General features: G+C 34.6%; 1 protein-coding gene across 13 annotated transcripts in view; it reads left to right on the plus strand.

Moving 5' to 3' along the window:
* The window catches only part of EHBP1 (EH domain binding protein 1), a 370181-nt gene that overhangs the window by 338686 nt on the left and 7636 nt on the right, over positions 1–23859 (plus strand). For all 13 annotated transcript variants that reach the window (XM_071221562.1, XM_045189390.2, XM_053924179.1 and 10 more), the window contains 2 exons: positions 22565–22664; positions 23780–23853. In XM_071221562.1, the coding sequence (XP_071077663.1) occupies positions 22565–22664; positions 23780–23853 (174 nt within the window). The remainder of the gene's footprint in view (positions 1–22564; positions 22665–23779; positions 23854–23859) is intronic.

Consider the following 23859-nt stretch of genomic DNA (forward strand, 5'->3'; position numbering starts at 1 on the left):
ATATTATTAAAATACCTTAGTAATAATTACATTAGTCTTATACCATGAACATTACAGGTTTATTGTAATGTGCTTTAAAATTCTTAGTAAAAATATATCTTGATTATTTTCCCTTATGTTCCATACTACATATGTGCGTAGTTCATATTTAGCTTAGTAGGGTAATAAAAATTCTAGAACATTTCACTGTACCAGTATGCAAATGTATTTACATAGGAATACGTTTAGATTTCCTTAAAGAGGGCAATGGAATTGAAAACTGAGGCCAACAAATAAATGAAAGTTTCTCTAAATCCATTGGATAATAGAGGCAGTGTTAAGGCTAACCATAGTGTTGAACTAAACAGAGGGATTACTCCTGGGTTTTGCATCAGTTGTTTTCTGCCGGGTGGCCTCACTTGTCAAAAAAAAAAAAAAAGTTTAACAGGCAAACATTCACATAGGCACACTGAGAAAAGAAGTATGCTTAATTCCATCAAAGCTTTAAAAAAATCAATCATTAATTTATTCTGCAATTGTTGGTCATTTGTGAAAAGCATCTGGCCTTTAAGTCATAGGATCCCAAACACAAGTACAATGTGAACACTTGTGAAGCTTCAAATTTGGTATAATGTAAAAAAGGCATATTAGCTTGTGTGTAGCTATATCTCAGTATAAAACTGTATTTGTTTATTCATAATGCTTTAACTCCACTTTGTTTTTTGGACTTTGAAGTTGTTATAAATGCAAATGTAATTGCTTTAAAATATAGAAAACTGTTAATTGCCAGCTTTAAAAAGTCCTGCTTTTTTATATGTCTTTTCATGGTTATTTAGCAGAGTGATATTTCAGCAATCTTGGCATTGCAAGTCAAAAATGGTTTCTAATGAAGTTTAAATTCAAGATAGTAAATACATTTTTCAAATAGTTTCAGGAGAGACATACCCTATTTTCCATATGGCTAAGTAATTGTTAAGATGTTTGTTTTAAAGCTGGACTTAGACACTCCTGACTGCTCTTTAATTTGATAGAGCTAGTCCAAATGATTTTTTTCAGGAAACTTTGGTAGGAGAATGCAGTGAAGTAGATAAATGATTTTGCAGCTATACTCATATTGCAAAGTATAGAACTAATTCAGTCATTATTACTATAGTAACAGCATTTTTTAATAGCTTTAAAGCTAGCAGTAGAACTGTTCAGTGCTGCGATACATTTGAATATTAAGCCTTAAGTTAGGTCTAATATTCTAACAATATATAATTAGGCTCACACCGTAACCACAAATTTATACCTTTAATGTATAGGAGAATGCATTAAAAAAAACCCTCAAGTGGTAAAAATTAGAACTTAAAATAGAAATAAAGTTACATCATTTCAGTTATGCGCTCTAATATAATATGAATAGTTGATATATAAAAACTATACGCCCCCAACACAACATACTAAGTCTAATGTTTTGTTTCTATATCAAGGAAATAAATGTGAAATAACCAAATGCTACTGTGTTGGAGACTTCATATAGAAATGACTTCAAACAGAAATTCTTACTGTTAAAATTTTACTAGATGACATACTATATTTCACTCCCCCACTGCTCTTTAGCTTTCCCTGGGTTTTAATAATTACTAATTAAGAAAAACTAAACACTGTTTATAAATAAGGTTTGATTCTAAACAAAATAATGAATAAAAAAGTACTTTTTTCCCAGAAAAATACTAATTAATCTTTAGACATTTAACTCAGTGACATAAACACATTATTATAACAAGATGACCATGTTTTTTAAATGTATATTGAAAGTAAATTTTAAAATTTATGTCATATGTAGAATTTATCTGTAAACTTTGTTTAGCTCTCATTTCAGAGGTACTAATATCTCAAGTACTGTTAGGATACCAGGGATGAGAGGAAAATCACTTAAAACTGCTTGCAAAATATAATGTTTGAAATGGTTCTTTGAGAATGTGCAGATTATGGCTTGCATAGGGACTGCTTCCAGCTCTCTGGGAAAATGAACTGTTGACATTCTTTTGGGTCATCATCCAAGATAGGAGGGTAACCACAAGGATTTAGTAGATAAATTCATCCCCAAAGACCATTATCCATTTCATTGCAACTTGGAAACATTCATGTTGAATAGTAGCATTAATGTAGCCCATTTAGCTGTTCAAAGTGAGCCTTATGTTTAAAAAAAAAAAAAGGAAGAAAGCAAGAAAGAAAAGAAAAAGAAGATGACGATGAAAATCAAACAACTAGGGTAATAACTTATTTAAGCCTTCTAAGTGGTATTCTTTGTGTATATAATTCTAAAGCACAAACTATTTTTTTTCTTTATACTATTTTCAAAAATAGAATGAGGTCTATTATAGTGAGCAATGATGAGCTTTTGAATTTTAACTAAGTGAATCAGTCCTGCATGTTGCTTGTTAGTCGTTTGTGACAAAGAGCAAAAATAAATTAGTGTTTTAATGTTGTGTTCTGAAATGAATAGCAACATTTTTCAGAAATTGAAAATCATGTCATTTAGGTTGCTTCTAACTCTTTTTGGACTTTATGATTCAGGTAAAAGAGGAGCAAAGCTCTGATAAACGCCTTGAGGGTATGTACTAAGATTCACATACATGCCCTTTTTATACATGGTGGAAAAAAAAACTTTTTGACTCAAACTAGAATGATACTATATAGGACTGAATGTGCAGGAAAGGTTCCCACAATGCATTGTGCAAACCTAGGGCTAACAAATACCCTGCTGCTTTGAACCCCCCCCCCCAAAAAAAAGACAAAAGCACAATGAAATAGAAAGCTTACCACCGGTAGCTTTCAAAACGACAAACTAGGCAAACTATACATCTCCACCACTCCAATTTTGTCAGAATGCTAATGAGCTTGCTCTGATCTTTACTCGGCTTCCCGTGTTTTCTACATCTTCAAGGACCACATGGCGCTAGCAAAATAAAGACAACTAAATGAGAATTTCGAATGCTTTTTGTGTTAGGACCTGGTGCTTTTCAGTGGACGCACTCGTTGAATATTCTCAACTTAAAAGAGTACAACAGGGGGTTGGGTATGAACTTTTTAACAGGAGGAAATTTGTACAGAAGTAAATTAGTGAGATGAGGAAAATATGAGAAAAATTTCTGATTAATTTCCACTCCATAATATCAATGACACCTTCAGCCCCACTCATACTCTTCTAACAAGAGATGCTGATAAAAGATGAATGATTCTGTGTTGTTCACAGTGAATGTTTAGTGGTTTTTTAATAGCAGCATTCTACATAAAAGGCACCAGGAAGTACTCCGCATTAGCAGTTGAGATCACTAGTTAATAGGATGATGTCTTTTAGCTTTTGTCACAAGATTATTAGAAAGGATGGGTTTCTGTTCTCATCTTTGCATAGTTTGGAGTGCCTGTTGAGTACAAGTGCTAAAATACAGGTTTCTCAGTATTGTTTCACATGTAAAGCAAAAAGCCTTTTAATGCAACACCTTTTTCCATTTTTACCAGGTGATTTTGTTATTGATCTCTAATCTGCCCCTTTAGCTGTATTAAATGCTTGAAGTGTTCTGCTTTTCACTGTAGCCTTGATGCTAGCTATTGTGTTTATAAATTCATTAACATTAAAACGGGATCTGTATAGAACATTTGATTCTGTGACTTAGGTAATGGCAGTTTATGTAGTTTTATGTTTAGGGTATAGTTAACAAAAAGTTAAGATTGCCTGAATAGATACTATAAAAATATGTTCTTAGACTTAAAGAAACATACTTTTATGTTATTAAATTATGTGTTTGTAAGAAACATTTTTTCACTAGCTCTGTGTCTTCTCTCTAGCAATCACTGCACACTTGTGAGGAGATGAGGAGTAGTCAGCTCCATCTCTCACCATACCCATATCTGGAAGATGAAAATGGAAACCAAAGCTGGGGACATTTTTATATATAAAGATATCTGAACTTAGAGTTAAACTGATTCTCTACAACTAATAAATTACCAGGAAAGGAAGTTTGATACAGTAATACTTTCAGGTTGTGTGGGGAGAAAAAAATTGGCGATGTTTTTCACATTTACCATATATATTTCTGATATTTCTCTATTCTTTAAATTTTATCTTATCCTGAAAATTATATTTTTGTACATTAAACTCTGTTCATATTGCTTAAGATATTACCTCTGTAATTTATTCACAGTTCTAAAAAATGAAGGGGCAGAAACCCTATGATAATAGAAATAACTTGGACAACTCCAGTCAATATAGTCAGCAAAAATATAGAAACTCTCTTCTAACTATAGCAACAGAGGGTTTCTCAATATCTGGTTATTCCTTGTTCTCTATCATTTAGTACAATATTACTATGCTTTTTACAACTAGGATGGGAATTAGAATTCATGTAATAAAATGTCTCCATTTTGTGGAGGTTCTTTTTTTAAAAGACATGGTATGTCTATTTTTATACAAATTACAATAAGAAGCCATACCAATGAAAAATATTCATTAAACTAACTGAGATATCTATATTGGCCATTTAGGTTACAAAACTAAAAAAAGAACTTAACTATAACTTTCATTAATGACATTTTTAAAAAACTATTATATAATATGGTAAAATAGAAAATGGAAGTTTTAGCTTATTAAGGAAGAATGTTTCCATTTGATCTCTACTGACATAAAATGTGAAATAGACAAGATTATAGTAGTGTCTCTGCAAAGGAACTTTTTTATAAATAGAAACAAAATAAATAAGAGAATTTGGTTCTGTAAAGTAAATAAAGTTACCTTTAAAGTTCTGTAATAGTAGAGACTTAGCCTGTTTGTTGTTCTCCACTAAACTAATTGCAACTGATAATTCATAAGGCATTGAATCTGTGCATAATAAAGAAATCAGTTTTTTAAAAAAGTATGTTGGAAAATTTTCTACAAAGTGAGTGTTTAACACAATTTCCAAAGGCAAAGAGCTCCTCCTTTGATAGATTCTAAGAGTTGATAAAATCTATTCCTTTCTGGAAGTAAAATGCTAACATACTTTTGGTAACTATGGTGTTATAAGTCTAGTTTGAGTGCCTCTGTGTTTTCAGCTATGTCAAGATTTTAGTTACTTTGTGTCATCTAACTCCAAGAATGCAAAATAATATAAAATCATTTTCTAATTGCAAGGAGTGATACAACTTCATACAATTACATTCTAATCCAATATTTAGAAAAATAAAAAGCATAAAAGAACATGTTAAACAATTATTTTGTCACATGCATAATTAGCAGAGTCATAGCCAGGTGGAAGAAATAGTGAGTCAGGGCCCAGCTTTCCAATGTCTCCATGTGAACCTTCTCTCTGGTGCTCCTGTCCATTAGGACCAAGGCCCATCTGTCTTCCTTTGCTGTTAGCATAATTATAGACGAGGCTTTCTTCAATACTTAATCCTCAGTATATACCTTCATCTGAAAACACAGGCTCAGCCCTTCCAGCAGTGAGTTGGAACCCTGGCTGGGAGAATGATAGCCAGGATCTCATTTTAGTGTTTACTTTATTCATTCCTGCTTACTAGCTCAGCTTCATAACTGTGAGCCTCAATTTCCACTTTATTAGAATGAGGACACTATGGCTTTAAAAACAAAAATTGAGGCAAAAAAATCTAACTGCAGTTTCTATAAAGGATGAGATTCTTTTAATCTTCTATGTCTTGTGATTTTCTTTCATTCAAAAAATATTTTTTGAGCCCTAGTATGTCTAAGGCACTACACTGAGAGTAGAGACTTAACCCTAGTTCCTGAATATAATTAGTTCAGATTGTGTCACACTGAGTTAAGGGTAATATGGTGTGGCAGCTATGAGAATTTGGAGAATTAAATTAGGTACCTTATATAGAGTATTTGCAAAGTGCCTGGTACATATACCAAGTTCAGTAAATGTCAACTATTATTATTTATGTGCTCTCTTTAATACTTAAGTCTGTCAAGGTCTCCTTTGAAATAAAATAACAAAAAATGAAAAACACTAATATGCCTGGCTGGTGTAAGTCAGTGGATTGAGCATGTGGCTTGCAGTGGGCCTGCGAACCAAAGAGTCACTGGTTTGATTCCCAGTCAGGGCACATGCCTGGGTTGCAGGCTAGTTCCCCAATTGGGGGCACATGAGGGGCAACCACACATTGATGTTTCTCTCCCTCTCTTTCTCCTTCCCTTCTCCTTTCTCTAAAATAAATAAATTAATTAAAATAATGTTTTTTTAAAAAAGAAAAACACTAATATGTTAGCAATGATATTTATCACCATCAAGTGTTAAGTAAAATACTATAATAAATACCATCTTTTGCACATTTATATATTTTATTTATTCTATATTACAAATATATTGGAATAGGCCTTTGTTGAAAATAACAGTGACTAGAAATACAATGTAAAGAAAATAGTAGAATTTGTTTTAAAAAGGGAGTTTACATTTTAAAGTGCTTAAAGTACTTTTGCTCTTTACTTTTTTACACCTTCAATTTTAAAAATTGGCAACATTCCTAAGTTCTTTTATTTCCGCAGTCTTTCCCTTCTGTAGTTACACAGAATATTAAAACTAAAAAAATTAAAGTTGTCATACTTCCAGTATTTCTTTACTGTCAAAATGTGTTCAACTACGTCAAACATCTTTAATATATTTCTACCTGCATTTCATTAGTTGCATTATTTAAAGAAGGAAAGTATATATATTATATCTAGAAGTAGTAGAAGTCAACTGTTACAGAATTATTCTAGTTCATGCAATAGAAACATTTGTTTCTTCTGTCCTTGGCACTCACTGTATGTCCCACCTATTTACTACATACAGTCTTTAAGTATATAGGTAACTTTTTCATCTGCTGACTCATGTTTGTTCATTTATCCGGAAGGACAAATGTATATAATTTCTACCAGTGACATTTAAAAAGTACTTTCCACTACTAAAAATTTTGAATTGAAAATATGCAGTACAATTTTCAAACCTAAAGAATTATCACATCACCAGAATTTTCCATTTGGAACATGTCTGTTGCCTAAAGTGAGGTACATCCTTATTCTAGACTGCAGTAAAAAAAATTTAACACTTAAAAGAGAGAAATTCCAGGAAAATGTGTTTTTCTCAGCAACTATCTATGAAACAAAATTTAGGCATTTGAACTGATTTGGCAGCAACATGTTTTTCTTCTGAATGTGAAATTAAATTTGTGTAATGTCATGCCAATGCTAAAATAACATCTTATACATGGAATATCACCCTCTCTTTTTAAAAAAATCTTGTTATTTATTTGTGAAAGGGTTAAGACAGTGGTTCTCAAAGTTTTGTTTGCATAAAAAAACACCTGAGGAGTTTGTTAAAATAAAGATTCCCAGGCTCTGCCTAAAAAATTCTGATTGAGTGAATCTGAGGTGAGGCCCTGAATTCTAGTTGATTCTAACATAGGTGACCCACAGACCACATTTGAGAAAGAAGGGACTAATAATATGCTAAACTCACAGTGTCACAAGTGCTAAGGAAGTAGTACAGTATAGATTTAAGAGCATAGACTTGAAAATCAGCAAGACCTTGGCCAGAATCTGGGTGGTCTAATTTTTAAAAAGGCTGATACAACTTATTTCATAAGGTTATTGGTAGGTAAAATATATTCGTACAGATAGAAAATTTATATGACTACTTGGCATTGAGCCTGGCAAAGGGTTAGCACTTAATATAAAAGTAGTTGTTGGGATCATAGTAGTGATAATTTCATTATTTATTATTGTTTCTATCTTTAAAATTGTCCTTAGCGGCTAAGTAACATGCGCTCTCCCATTCTTTCATAACTCCTCGCTTCCCTCAGCCCATGTGCACACACCCACACACAGACGCACATACATGCTCACTCTCTCCCCCAAGAAATGCCTGAAGAACTGGTTTGGCATTTTGGCATAAGACTGGAAAGTTGTGGGATTTTTTTTAACCCTTATATATAAAAAATAAGTGATAATTGTATGACCATTCTTGTAACTAAATAACTAGGAGGAAGCATTAGGAATTTGGCTAGACCCTCAATCTGTATGTTTCATTGAATTGATATGCTAACTGAGTTCTGTGAATCATTTCCAGAAATAAACAACTTAAGCATTGTATTTTGAGAAATTTATTTTAGGACATCCATGTAGGAACCAACTTTACAAATACATTTTCTCCTCTTTGGTTTCATCCTGACACTCTCTATCCCGGAAGCTTAACAAAGATTTCATAATTTTTGTTTTGTTAAAAATGACATCAGAGATGGCTAAGCATGTAGGATTGCCTCCTTAGTTCAGTTAAAATCATGGGAGTTTATGGAAAGAGGCAACCTCTACTCCAACACCTTTCTCCCAGTTTCCCCACATGGAAATACTTTTCTTAAGAAGATGTTAATGTGCAGAGACAACTGGATACACACTTGACCCTTACTAGGCCCTTAATCTTTGAGATAGAACTGTCCAGTTGATACGACCTTCTTTTTATTGTTTACAAGCTTACAAAGTTCTGCTTTCAAACCATTATTCATTCCACTGTGGAAACATTACCAGTGTTTCTTGTAGTGGATTGTAAATTATGTCTTTATTTTACCTACAAGTTATGTTTTTAACATTTTTCATAGGCCTCCCCATGCATTGCATAAGAAAACTGAACATACATAGTCTTCGCATCTGTTCCTTGTCTGCACATGTCACTTTTAAGCTGAAATGTGAAAGTCATTCATCCCCTCAGAGGAGCTATTACCTCAGAAAAAGTTTATAATAGAAGTCAAGGGAAAACTGTTGAGCTGATATCCAATTTTTAAGAAATTAAATTGTATATTTTTAAATGCTTAATACTACTGTTTTTTTTTTAAATGGGGCATTTAGAAGACTGTTATAGAGAGTGGAAGATTAATAAAAATTCTGTGATTATCTTTATAGCTGAGGTGGTAACATTTGATACAAATATGTATATATAAAGTTATTTTCCTGAGGGAATATAGTGACTTTACCATCAAAATAAAAGTATATGAATTAGTTTTCTCCTGTTTGTAGGCTGGTGACATTGAGTGGGAAATGATATGTAAATTCACTGTACACAGGGCTGTGAACATCTAACTTGTGAGTCCTGCTTATATATTTTACCCACCCCAGAGCCACCCAACCCCACTCCCCCAGTGCCAGCTCACTCTGAATTAATAGCACCACTTGGTGGCCAAAGTGAGGAATTGTGTAGAGCACCAACATTTCTTCCCCTCCAGCAAGCATGTTTTCTACCACTAGACAGACCTGGTCATAGTTGTATCTATTGTGCTTTTAAATAATCTAGCTTTGTAAGGAAAGTTAAATGTAAGTCAAGGAACATACTCAGACTGATACAATTTTTTTAATTGAAAATAAAAGTAGTTTTCTATTTCACCTACAAAATAATTTTCCACAAAAGTAAATTATTAAAGTAGTCATAATATTTTAATTTGTCATGACAATAAAATTACAGGGAGCCAAAATTTAGAAGTTTTAACAATTTGTTTTCACACAAGTGCTTGTTTTGAACCCCACAAAATTGTTAATGTAGACTAGGGAGCTATTTTGCTAAATTCTGAACTCAATAATATTAAGAGGAGTATTGTGAGGGCTAAACAGACTTGAAGTTGACCATGACTTTGTTTTTTCTTTAAGTATATTTTATTGATTATGCTATTACAGTTGTCCTGATTTTTTCCCCTTCCCCCTCCTCCACTCCACACCCCACACTCCCTCAGGCAATGCCCCCACCATTGTTCACGTATATGGGTCATGCATATCAGTCCTTTGGCCACTCCGTTTCCCTGTACTGTACTATACATCCCCATGGCTATTACGTGACTACCTATTTCTACTTCTTAAGCACTTGACCACTTCATGCATTCCCCCACATCCCTCTCCTATCTGGCAACCATCAAAATGCTCTCATATCCATGATTCTGTCTCTGTTCTTGTATGCTTAGTTTGTGTTTTAGATTGAATTGTTGATAGATTTGTATTTATTGCCATTTTATTGTTTATAGTTTTGATCTTCTTGTTTTGAAATAAGTCCCTTTAGCATTTCATATAATAATGGTTTGGTGATGATGAACTCCTTTAGTTTTTTTCCTTGTCTGGGAAGCTCTTAACTGCCCTTCGATTCTAAATGATAGCTTTGATGGGTAGAGCAATTTTAGCTGTAGGTTTCTGCTCTTCATGACTGAATATTTCTTGCCAGTCCCTTCTGGCCTGCAAAGTTTCCTCTTAAGAAATCAACTATCTCACAGAAACTCCCTTGTAGATAACTAACTTCTTTTCTCTTGCTACTTTTAAGATTCTCTCTTTATCTTTAACCTTTGGCATTTTAATGATGACATGTTTTGGAGTGGGCCTCTTTGCATCCATCTTGTTTGGGACTCTCTGTGCTCCCTGGACTTGGCATGTCTATTTCCTTCACCAAATCAGGGAAGTTTTCTTTCATTATTTTTTCAAATAGATTTCCAATTTCTTGTCCTTTCACTTCTCTTTCTGGCACCCCAATGATGTGAATGTTGGACCTCTTAAAGTTGTCCCAGAGGCTGCGTATACTATCCTCATTTTTTTGGATTCTTTTTTCTTCTTGTTCTGATTGGTTGTTTTTTGTTTGCTTATGTTCCAAATCATAGATTTGATTCTTGGCTTCATTTACTCTCCTGTTGTTTTCCTATAAATTTTTCTTTATTTCAATTAGTGCATCCTACCTTTCTGACTGTGTATTTTTTATGCATTGAAGTCCTCACTAAGTTCTTTGAGCATCCTTATAAAGAGTGTTTTGAAGCATCTGATAGATTGTTATCTCCATTTCATTTAGTTTTTTTCCTGAAGTTTTGATCTGTTCTTTCATTTTGGCCATGTTTCTTTGTCTCCTCATTTTGGCAGCCTCCCTGTGTTTAGTAAAGCTGCTTTGACTCCATGTCTTAGTAGTGTGACCTAATGTAGTAGGTGTCCTGTAGAGTCCAGTGGCATAGCCTCCCCTATCACCCAAGCTGGGTACTTGAGGTGCACCCTTCATGTGGGCTGAGTACACCCTCTTCTTATAGTTGTGCTTTGGTTGTTGTTGGCAGATCAATGGGAGGGATTTACACAGGCCAGTCAGCTGTAAGGATTGGCTGTGACCACTGACCACCAACCTCTGCCCTTACAAAGGATCAGCTGTGCAAGAGCAGGGTGGTGGTGCTCCTATGTGGTCTGTAGCTGTCCACTGGGTGTGCTGGCCCTGGGATTTCCTGGGTGGTGCAGGCCATGGTCAGCCCTCACCTATGTTTTGCCTGGGACCACCCTGCCTGAGCTATAAAGCAATCTGAGATGGCTGCTACTTTTGCTGGGCTTGGAGATTCCCAGTCAAAGCCAATCTGTGAATATAGGCTGGCTGCTGCTAGTGTGGACCCTAGGGCTCACTGAGGGAAGCTGTTGCTTGTGTGGGAGACTTTAGGAAATTGTGAAGGATGAGCCAAGACTAGCCATTCATATGGAAAAGCAGCTTGGGTGGGCCAGAGTCTCTGGGGATGTCTGGGGCAGGGCAAACAGTGTCAGCCAGGTTGATGGAATCTCAGATAAGGCACCAGCTTGCAGGCTCTGTTGGGGGAGGGTTTAGAGAAGGGCCAATGGCCTCTGCTTGCCTTGATGTCAGACACTTCAGTTTCTCCCTTTATGCCATCGGTGCCTTTCAAGCTGCTACCCCAGTGCTGGAGCTCAGAAGGAGTGAGTCTGAGTAGGTGAGTTTGTGTTTGGGTTCTTTCAGAGGAAATGCTTGGGGCTCTAGAATTATCTCCCACTAAGTCAATCCCTCTGGTTTTTGCAGCCACAAGTTGTGAGGACTTACCTTTCTGGCACTACAACTCTGGGCTGGGGAGCTTGGGACTACTCACTCCCAAGATATCCCTCCTGAATTTTTATCCATCATATGTGGGTGAGGAACTAGCCTGTTCCATGTCTGCACCCCTCCTACCAGTCTGCGTGGATGTGGTTTCCTTAATTCCATAGTTGTCAGACTTCCATTCAACTCGATTTCTGATGGTTCTGAGGGATGGTTGTTCTATATTTTAGTTGTAATTTTGATGTAGTTGTGTGAAGAGGCAAGCCATGTCTGCTTATGCTGCCATCTTGACTGACTGTCTCAATCATGACTTTGGGTAGGAATGTAGGTTAAGTGTTTTAATGTGATTGTTCTGACTTATTTTAAGTGAGCTATAGCTGTAGAGTGAGGTAGAGGACATACAACACAACAGAAGGACATAGAGCTAACTGTTGGCCCATAAGACTTATATCAGAATCTGAGAGGGACTTTTGGGGTAGCATGATATTCTTCAGCCTAAGGAGTATCTAAAAATCTATATCATGATAAAAGAGGGAATTGAATATATCCTAGGGATTAAATTGAGGAGAAAATTTGAAAATAACTTTATCTTTGGGAATTCTAGAGATTCTGCAAGTCACAAATTAGATTTTTTTTTTCCCTTTGAATTTCTGATTGAAGGAACTGCTATAGTAGCCAGAGAACCTTTGGAGTAGACTTAACAGAACATGTGTAACCTTGGGAACAGGGATGTCTCATAGGGGGGTTGCATTTAGGTAGCACCTTTAAGAAAACTGGGTAATGGGTAGTTGATGGGCTTCCCTACTTTAGGGGAATGAAAAAGTTGAAATGGTGGCAGGATGCTTTTTGGTTGATTGGTCCAGTAAAGTAGATATGTAAAGACATTAGAAATGTCATGCTCAATGGAACTAACATTTTATGACTTGCACCAGATTGCCCAGTGTGCTTGCTTCTTGTGGGTAGGTCTTTTTGGTGCTTTCAGAGGCAATCAGAAAAACTGTAAGACTCTGCCAGGTGGAATCTCTGTGCCTTGCTTCATCAATAATCCTAGGAATCAGGCACCAAGGGTAATTCTAAAGCTTGAATAAACAATGTGGTTCTGCCCCAACTAGTGTGGCTCGTCAAAGGTCCCTGGTTAGATTCCCATTCAGGGCATATGCCTGGGTTGGGCCAGGCCCCCTGGCTGGGGGGCATGCGAGAGGCAACCAGTCAATGTTTCCTTTGCACATCAATATTTTTCTCCCTCTCTTTCTTCCTCCCTTCCCCTCTCTCTAAAAATGAATAAATCCTTTTTTAAAAAAAGAACATGGTTCTGTACCATGTGTATGTGAGAGAAAGAGAAAAAGAAGGGAGAGAGAATTGTATATGTATGTAGGATTGTTGGGGTGGAGAGAGGGAGAGAATATAACAATGACAACCACCATTATATTAATTATATAACATTTATTATAAGCCAAGCACTATTCTAAATGTTTTGCATGTGTTGACTCAATTTTTTAAAAACCTTATGAAGTAGAACTATTATATCGATTTTACAAATGTGGAAACAGAGGCATTGGAAGATGAAGTAATTTACCCAAGTTCCCATAGCTCTTAAAGAACAGAGCTGGAACTTGAATTGTACCCTGATAATTCAGTGCCAGGCAGAGCATTTTTGTTCGGGCCATTTTCATTGAAGAATCCCTTAAATGCTCAACTGGAGTCATAGTAGCTTATAGTTGCCCAACAAGTAAGCGGCTCTATTTCTAGAATCCCCTGTTTGGGAGACATTGTACACCAAACAATAATTCCAGAATCTTATGGACACATCTGCATAGGAGGAAAGGCTGAGTCCCCTTGACTTCCCCTGATGTACTGCTCTGATGTCATTGTTAAGTCCCAGCAGCCTCCCTGGGAAGAGTAAACAAAATTCTTTCTACTAATAGATGAACTCAGTGAACAAAATTGTTTGTTTGTTTATAAGAAGCTTGAAAGTTTGTGTTTTGTTTTGTTTTTTTGTTTTGCTTATCAGAACCACTCTGAAGGTTTTGTCAAGGTTGGCCTGAATTCTAAATAAAGGGCCTTTTCTGGTAAGACTGGTTACCTATGTCGAGTAGGGTGGCTAAGAGTGGTGGTTCACAGGACAGATTGCTTGAATTAACTAATCACTAACGAGCTCTGTTACTTTAGGTAAGTTAAACTATAACCTCATTCAGTATTCAGTGCTGTCATCATCATCATTATCATTATTATTGCCGGCTGATGAGAAAGTTATTGGTTGTTAGTGATGTAAAAAGGTAGGTATATGACATAGATGGCCTCTCTGAGACACTGTTTTTCCCAGGGCTTCAGGAAATAGCACTGTGAACACAAGTCCATCGTGAATGTCTTTGGTGTATGTCCTGGTGAAGAGATGGCTCCACTGAGAAGCTTGAAGGGCATTAGATGAGGTAGTATAGTGTTGAAACACTCCTCACCTGGCCTGATCTTGAAAAACAGCATTCATTGCATTTGATTCAAAGTGTTGTGTAGTTGTCGAAGCCCTATGCAGGTTAGAAGGCTGCTGGAGATGGTTTTGCAGGATCCTGCTTTCCTTAGGCTTCTGTTTTGAGAATGAATGTGGCCATAGGCTAGAAGGGGATGGGCATAATTCCCTCAGCTCTCTCTCACCAAATAAAGGTATTTAAGAAGGTACATAAGGAAGGATATCTCAGTGTTACCTGGTTGTCTGAAACCAAGCATGATCAAAGAAGGTACAGGGTCAAAGAAGAAGTTATTCTGCAGATAGTGCATTGGGGTTTAGGGGTTGAACTCATCCCTTTTTAGAAACTGTAGGTTCTGGGAACACCCTGGGTATGATTTTTAAAGGACATTTAAAGATTTTAAACAACACAGGAGTAGCTAACTGACTACATAATACATCTTTGTAGAAACTATTTTAAAAAAGCATTGGCCCTGGCTGGGTAGCTCAGTTGTTTAGAGCATCATCCAAATAAGCAAGGGTTGCAGATTCATTCAATAGTCGGTCAGGGCACATATAAGAATAACTAATGAGCCCTGGCTGCTGTGGCTCAGTGGATTGAGCACCAGACTGTGAAGCAAAAGGGTGGCTGGTTCAATTCCCTGTCAGAGCACATGCCTGGATTACAGGCCAGGTCCCCAGTAGAAGGTTCACCAGAGGCAACCACATACTGATGTTTCTCTCCCTTTCTTTCTCCCTCCCTTCCCCTCTCTCTAAAAATAAATAAATAAAATCTTTAAAAAGAAAAGCCTTTTTGGGACATGTTTACCTGGTTTGTCCATCTGTATTTTAAAATTATATGTATTTAATCCACACTCTCAACAGAATCTGTTCTCCTCACCTGGCATTTAGTAAATTGGCTATATTATCTATATTACCAATTTCATAACCTGATTTTAAAGATGCTTTGATTTAACATCAAAATCTTTTTTGTAAAAATGATGAAAACTTGCTTTCTCAGAAGTGAAGCTTTTTGCTTTATAAATATTTTATTTTATCTTTTAGATTTTATTTATTTTCAGAGAGAGGAGGAAGGGAGGGAGAAAGAGTAGGAGAGAAACATTGATGTGTTAGAGAAACATCCATCTATTGCCTCTCACACACCCCCAACTGGGGACTCAGCCTGCAACCCAGGCACATGTTGTGACCAGAATCAAACCGGCGACCTTTCAGTTCACAGGCCAGCACGCAATCCTCTGAGCCACACTAACCAAGGCGCTTTATAAACATTTGATTTTTTGTTGTTAAGGATTTTCTTTTAAAATTACATCAGTTCATACTTCCAATTGTAATTTTCTTTTTTAACTTTATTTTGATAACTAGTAAACTTTTCAATCTGTTCTTTTAGCCCATAACTTTTAATATTTACCTTTTTTATATTAAGTAGTATCCATGATCTACTTTGTTTTTAAATCTCTAAAGCTCACTGCATATGACTAGCCTGTCATTACCTGGAGCATAGCCACACTGTTGTGTCACATGGCTCTGGGTGTCTTTCCTTTGCACCAGTAACAGTGATGACCCATTAGGGCATTCACTTTGTTTTTCCAGCTGCAGAGATGAGTTTGTACTGATTCACCCACATTTCTCACCTATCCTGCTTATGACCAATGACTTACTATAGACTTTGTACAACTAACAAAGATTTGAAATATAATATGTGTCCCTAGAATTTAGAAATTTACCCTCTCTCCAGCTATTCCTAATTATGTGTCTGTCTCCACACTAGACTATGAATGCTTTTGAGGAGGGGACCACATCTTTGCATCTCTAGTTCCTAGCTTACCACGTGTCATCATCATCCTCTTCTTTATCATCATCATCGAGTACTGTGCTAAGGACTTTACATTTCTCATTTAATTCCTCTAACAACCATATGGGGTAAATAATGTGGTTATTCTTATAGAGACAGAGAAACTAAAGTTTAGAGAGTGTAATTAGTCTAAGATTAAGGGACTCAGTCCATTTTTTTAACCAAACTGGACAAAAACCATTATGGATACAGACTTAATGTTCATCTTATTTGCATCATATTCAAAATGACAGATCTAACCAGTCACAAAAACTATAGATGGAGGTAAATTGGACCTACCAGAATTTATACTGTATCCACAGAAGTTTCTAGGAATTAATGTAGGTAAACATTCATAAAGGTACTCCTTAATTTACAAGAGGCCTTTATTCTAATGTTCATTATGAGTCAGGTGCTTTTCCATAAATACTTAAATTACAGATTGCATCCCAGACCACCCTATGTAAAGCTATGTGCCAAATGACCTTTAAAAAAAAAGTAGATGAACCCCTGTTCTCTCAATAAGAAGATTCCCAACCAGAAATTTTGACCTACTTGAACATATAAAAGTTTAGAAAAATCTCTTATAATACATAATTTAGGGACAAGTACATACATATTTAAAATCATGTATCTTAAAATGCATTAATCTAAAAATATTGTTTCTACTTTTCAAGAAATAATTTTATTCAGCACTTCGTGGTCTTCTTCAACATGGTCTGTCACCTCTAGAGCCACTGTTGTCATTTCTGTGACGTGACTGTGAGAAGGCTGTAGGACAGAGAGGGGTTAGAGGGAGTCTGCCAAGTGCAGTTCAAACAAAAAGGGCTTCATGAGAGGGGAGAAGTGGCTGGGGATGCTCTCCATCTGTAAGCATGGCTCACATTCACATTTTCCCTGTAGTGGAGGATGCCTAATTGATACTCCAAAGTAGAATCCAGTCCATTTGGTTGAATGATGCCTATAAAAGTGACTCACTAACTTATTCCATTCCGTTTTACAAAATGTTTTAAATGTACCTTAAAAACATAGTTTCAGAGTTCTGTCCTAAGTGTTTTCTACCTTTAGCCAAGTGCCTATTTGTAGATAGTCAAGATAATCATGTGTTACCTGAAATGGAGGTTATATTAATGCCTTTAAAGGCTCTTAGCACTAGTTAGGGGTCAACCCCACCTCATATGTAATTTTTTTAAATGCTAAACTGTAAATAAATATAGTGAATTTTATCATTTATAATTTCCCCATAAAGAGTACTTCCATGTTTTGTTTTCTATCTTAAGTTTGTGCTTAGTTTACCTTTTGAGAAATCTACCACTGACCTTTGGCATAAAAAGGCTCTTCGACTCTACTAAGGAGTTGGTACAAGAAGACTGCTGTTAATTTTCAACCTTGAGAAATGGCTTCTTACCTATAAGTTTGTTGGGGGTTGGTACTTTGGCGAAGTTTCCTCTACCTCCTCTTCTAAAAAGCACATACATAGAAGTCTATCAGAAGTTATCTGCGCAGAGATGTTACCCTGAATCCCCACATTTTGTTTTACTAAATGGGTAAATGAAAGATGTGTTTAATTTGAGAGTGTGTGAGTTTTTATTGTACTTCAACAAAAGGAGATAAGATTTTCCCCAAAGTTTATATTCTTAATACTGTAATAAATATATCACGCTGAGCAAATAGTTTTAAGACAACTGCTGCTGAAATCATCAATAAAGGTTATTAGCTTCTTTTATGTTGATTGCTGTTTGAGGATATTCTTGGAATAGAAACATTAATTAGCTATTTTCCTATATAGTAAAATTTGTTTTTATAATAAAGTTCTATTTCCTAAGTTTAAAATATTTTCTAAAACTGGGGCACCAGAGCCCTGCGATAATGTTGGCTGTGGAGTGCATGTGTTCATGACCCCACGTAACTACAGTAAATTCATCTTTCTCATATGTTAGATAAATCTGCCAGATTTCACTTCCTTGGTTATTAAAATATGTTTTTCCGGTTAGTTAGACACCTTCATGTGTCTCTCTATTGTAATATATTATGTCTTCCAAAGGTCATATTCATGTAATCATACCATCAGGACAATTTATAATAACTTTTTTGTTTTGATGTTTGGTTTGGCTCTGCTGTGTTTGCTGTGTGTGCCCTTTAAGGGCCATATCTGATCACTAGTCAGCCATCTCCGCTATGGGGCTATGGCAAGAGTTCAGCATTCTTTAATGTTTTCATGGTGGAAAATCTTCAATTTGTTTATATGTACAACAGTCTGCTTCTTTGTGTTTTCATTCTTTCCTATTTATCTTTTTTCCAGCTAGAATTGTATTGTTCCTTATTTTGCATTTATACAAGAATTCACTATCTAAAAATAGATTTTTCTAAATAGATGATTTTATGGTGAAAGATTAATTAGGAAAGTTAACTGGTACACAGTCTTCCAAACTATGTTTCAAGATTCTAGGTTTTTGACATCACTCTTCTTTTATTCACTTAAAAAATTTACATTGAAAACACAGCTTCTGAAAAAATAAATGAAAACTTTATACAAACTCCTGGATGAATTCTTGAATGAAATTAAACTTTAACTTTAAATCTTTTTTTTTTTGAGGAAATGTGTAAAAGTGGTCAACTAATATGTATGAAATATGTACTACTCTGTATCATGCTGCTTTCTGTTAAGTGGTTTTTGTTAACTATGTGATGGGAAGAATGACTTGAAGTCATATTTACATAGTTACTTTTCCTGCCATTATCACTATTCTTAATTATTTAACAATTTTTACAAATCATATTCTAGCTACACTAATTGATTAAAAGACAAAACTGACATTAATCGAAGCCATTGTGTTGTCAGAAAAGACACTGCGTTCCTGGAGGCAGAATAAACAGAAGTCTATAAGGAAGCAAAGTAATGTTATGGTGATATTTTTATTGGTTCTATATTTATAATAAACATGAGGCACTGTGTTTGAAAATATAATAACTCAGGCAATCTTTCACATTTAAGTAACTGTACACTGACTTGTAGTTTTTTGACATTTTTTAAATTTCAAAATGGTCTTCGATAGTACGTCTTAAATTTTTCAGTTCATAAATTAAAAAAAAAATTTAAGTATCAGTGTCTGACTCTAAGGTGATAAAAAATGTAGTGGTAAGTACAAATCAAAAATAATTTTGAAAGAGAAGTAATCATGTAAAGTTAAACAAAAAATGATTTATGGCCATTTTATAAAATAATGACAGTCTTCATTTTAAGCTACAATGTAAAGTGCTTTATTCTGAGATTATGTATTGTGGCAGAAGCTAAAACTGCCTTTTTTCTAACAGTGCCAGAATACAGCCTCTTTTTCTTTTTGCACTAACAAGACTGCTTTACCACCACAGCCCACTCTAAGTAATTAAATCAATCCTTTGTACTTACCGTATTCTCCTCTAGTGACGGTACTAGATCTGATTATATGCTTCATGCATATTCAAAGTACTGCACTGACAGCTCTTTAATGAGCTCTTACTTAATCAGTATGAACAATGTTCATCTTGTTCTTTTTTTTCCTCATGCATTAGAGCTAGGAACAGTTGGGAAAAATGAAACATCCAGCATTCATTTGAAAAATATATTGTACTTTGAAAAGTGTCTAAGCTGAGGAAGTTGCATTCTGCCCTTTAAAAGTCTGATGGACAAATTGGATTACTAGTATTGGATTAAATAACAAATGGTTAGAGGAGAAATGAAAAAAGCTCACTGTGATCACAGGCTTTAATATTTTTTGTTACTTATAAAGCTAAAGGGGTCTTTAACCAGTTATTAAAGTCAGGATTAATTTGTAATGGCTCAACTTACTGGCTTTTAAAAGCTTTTTAAATTTAAAAAATTTTAAATCCCTAAAAACAATAGTGTAATGATGTATTAGGAAAAAGTTTAATTTTTTTATTACTTGGTTAAGTATAGATTTCCATCATCGTCTGCCATCTCAGATAAGGAGTTACATAATTGATGTAACCTTAACTATGGTTTTTCAGTTAATTTATATAATCTCTGTAGCAATATGTAATATGTCTTTAAATATTTCTTATTGTTAGGCTTATTTCCTTTTGAAACATAAAACTCTTGTATTACTAGTTACTTCCTAACAATTAGGGGAGGGGGATTTTTAGTCTTACCTAGAAATCATAGGCATGAGTCAAACTGAAAATAACAGCGCCACATCAATATTGTTATTGTCAAGACGCAGTCTCCCATTGAAGAAAATGATGCTAATTTAAGAGTAGGCTGGTTGCTTCTAGTATTCCCTGAAAGCCTCAATTATAGGTTAAGTTAAACTCAAAACAAAGTTTTAACACGTCTGTATTTTTAAAAGATACTTAGATTATGAACACAAGAATTAAGTCTTTAATCAGAAAATAAAATATCACAAAAACTGCACCTATTAATATTGCACACATGTGTGATTTCAGTGATCAAAAAGGCCTTCACCAGGACACAATTGGCCTTTTTCCAAATTGCAAGCTTTTTCTCAGCTTTTTCTTTTTACTCTTTCTTCTTTTGTTGCTACCCAGGGATTTGTTCCTATCGCAGCCTATATCACATGACTGGTGTCAAGACATCACATGGTCCAAAGTGAATACAAAACCAGCTACCCTAAAAGAGAGATTAAAAATACTGTAAAACAATAAAGAGTTTTGTTCATACTCTAAAAAAATCTGTCCTGTCTGCTCTGTAACATAAAGTTTTAACAGCATTTAATGAAGAGACACATATCCTCAATATTCTCCTAATGATGAATAACAGATACCTATTTTTACAAGGATTTTCCAGAGTATATATTTAATCTTTTGCACCCAAAACAGCTCTTTATACTCTATTTTCATTCTAAATTTTACTTCAAATTTCTATCAATGTGGAAATAGTTAATTAAATGGTACATAGTTAATTAAATGGTAAAAAGAATGAAGTAGATCTTTAAACAGCATGACAAAAACACATCACTGGGCAATAGACAGGGGTGGGTAAAAGTAGGTTAATAATAATAAAGTTAATAATAAATAATATAATAATAAATAGTACAAGAATAAATTGTTTCATGTGATCACAACTGTAAACCTACTTTTGCCAACCCCTGTATAATATGATCTCACTTATGTTAAAGAAAAGAAACCTGTATGTATCTATACATGAGTTATATCTGTGTGTGATAGACAGCTATGTGGTCTGGTAGGAGATATGCTAAATGGTAATAGTGCTTACTTCTGGGGAAGGGGAGTAGAGTGGGGAATTGGGAAGGGTGAGGTTGGTCAAAGAGGACTTGACTTTTTATTCAATTATACTGCTGTACTGTTTGAATTTTTTAAATGTGTTTGAAAGCTAAAAGAAAATATCTCACTTAAAAAGAAAAAAAACTTAGAGAATTAGCTGGAATATTGAGTCTTAGCTGGGGTATTTAATTTGTTATTAGATATTTAAATTAACCCTGTGAATCTATACAGAAGATGGACTGAAGTATTAAATAATGGCCTAGCAAAACAATAAACCAATAATGGGTAAAATTCAGGAAAAAAAGTTGTAAATATGACTAGGTACAATTAATTTGAAAGGAGAGTAGGTAAGAAGGTGGGGGATTAATTTTTTTTCAGTGTGATTGTGGTCTACTTGTACATGAATAATACCAAATATATACTATATATTATAATCCTTGATGCAATTGCTTGGGGGGGGGGCAGTGATGTAGATGATGGAGTGTATATTAGGAAAAGTGAATTTTAAATGTGCAACTAGTCAATTTATAATTAAAATGTTAGACCATCTCTCTGCTCAAATGTTTTCTGATTTACTGACATTATTATGTTCATTATAAGGTGCTTTTTTAGATAGCTATAGGCATTTTTTTGTAACCTGGTCATTTACAATGTATTTCAAATAAATTGCAAGAGTTTACCCTGTTAGGGATGATGACTTCCAGAATGGTATATGCACTATATTTTTAGTTTACTTTGGGAGAGAAAATTAAGAAAAATTCAAGTTGTTACAAGTAGAAGCTTTCACAAAATCTCTGGACTTCTCTGATCTTCCTGCTAGTGTTGTAATTCTCATAATGATTTAAAATTTTTTTTTATCATGACCACATGTTTGTCAGCGCCATGAGTTCCTCATTGAAATATAATAACAAATCAGCCCCTGGGGAGGATTTAAAAGTTGGAACACTTTCGTATGGTCTATAGATATGTTCAGGGGGACTGAAGTATATATGTATTCTGAATAATACCAGCTTTAGAAGATTGAATTTAGAAGATTATGAATTTTTAAATATCGATATCTTTTTTCGGGCCTTGGACTATAATCTTACGTTGTTGCAAACTGTTTAATTTGTACTATCGGGGTAGCTGAAATGTTGCATCTTAAAAACAATACTTCTGCTAAACTATTATTTGCTTCTGAATGTCATATAAGAAGAAATAACTCTTCCTGAATTATAGGAAGGAACACAGAAGAAGAAGAAGCTATGATGCAGGAATGGTTTATGTTAGTTAATAAGAAAAATGCCTTAATAAGGAGAATGAACCAGCTCTCCCTACTGTAAGTACTCACAGTTGCTTTTTTTTCCTACAACATTGATGGATCTTAGGCTTTTTGTTACTGCTTTCTTTGGGGTTTCATATTTATTAGGCTTAATATTTTCTTTCCTTGGAGATTACAGTTTATTTTATATGAAAAATAGTATATAACAAATTTTCATCTGAACAGTAAGAATTTTAAAATAGTGATACTAAAAAAATGTTTTATACAGAAAGCCAATGAAATTAAACAATTTTTGTATTTCAGAAATAAAGCTTTGTACACAAAAAGGAGGTTTGGTATATATTAATGGATAGAGGGGGAAAGAAATAAAGTTGAAATTTATTTAAGATCAAATTTTAAGTCAAAAATTAAAATAACTCTTAATAAGGACAAAAGTACCTTTGTCTTCTACAGATGATGTTACCCTAAATTTTAGGATGAAGGATGAATGAGTTAGGGAGAAGTGACCTTTTTATGACTGTAAGAATTACAGTAAAATGTAGACTGGACCAAATGTGAGCGTTCATAGTCCTTAGCATTTAGTTTACTATAGGACTTAATGTTTGTTCCTTTTTGCTAACTAGCAAAGTTCTTATATTATGCCACCTAGTTTGGGAAGGAACCAGCTGACTGGTGTTTTATTTTAGAGAGAACAGCTATTTTTGTCATTTCTGCTATGTCTGAACTTGATAAAAGAGTTATGAAGAAGTACAAAAGTTAACTAATCCCGGATTTTTAATTGTCACGGTATTAAATTTGCACTATCAGTATTGTCATGTTTCTTGTATTTGCACATGGAGTTCTAGACAAAAGAGTGTTGTGAACTATGAAAACCATTTTACAAAATAGTCTTATACCTGGCACTTAATACAAGAAGCTTTGAAGAATGAGACTACTTATTTGCAGATTAAAATATACCTCTGTGCAACTCAAAATTGAAGGAGAAAAATAATAGCCATAGTAAATATTCAACCTGAGGAAGGTTTTAGGTTTGTGTATCATTTGTTTGGAGTAGCTTAAAGTTAAAGAGAAAAGTGAGTTATGAGTCCTAAAATCAATGTAACCTAAAGGTTCTTTTAAGTGTTTAATGATTTAGTAATTAGCATATTGATGAACTTTTGCCACTTGCCTAGGGAAAAAGAACATGATTTAGAACGACGGTATGAGCTGCTGAATCGAGAATTGCGGGCAATGCTAGCCATTGAAGGTAAGA

Source organism: Desmodus rotundus, chromosome 5 (genome assembly GCF_022682495.2).
Source record: "Desmodus rotundus isolate HL8 chromosome 5, HLdesRot8A.1, whole genome shotgun sequence".
NCBI lineage: Eukaryota > Metazoa > Chordata > Mammalia > Chiroptera > Phyllostomidae > Desmodus > Desmodus rotundus.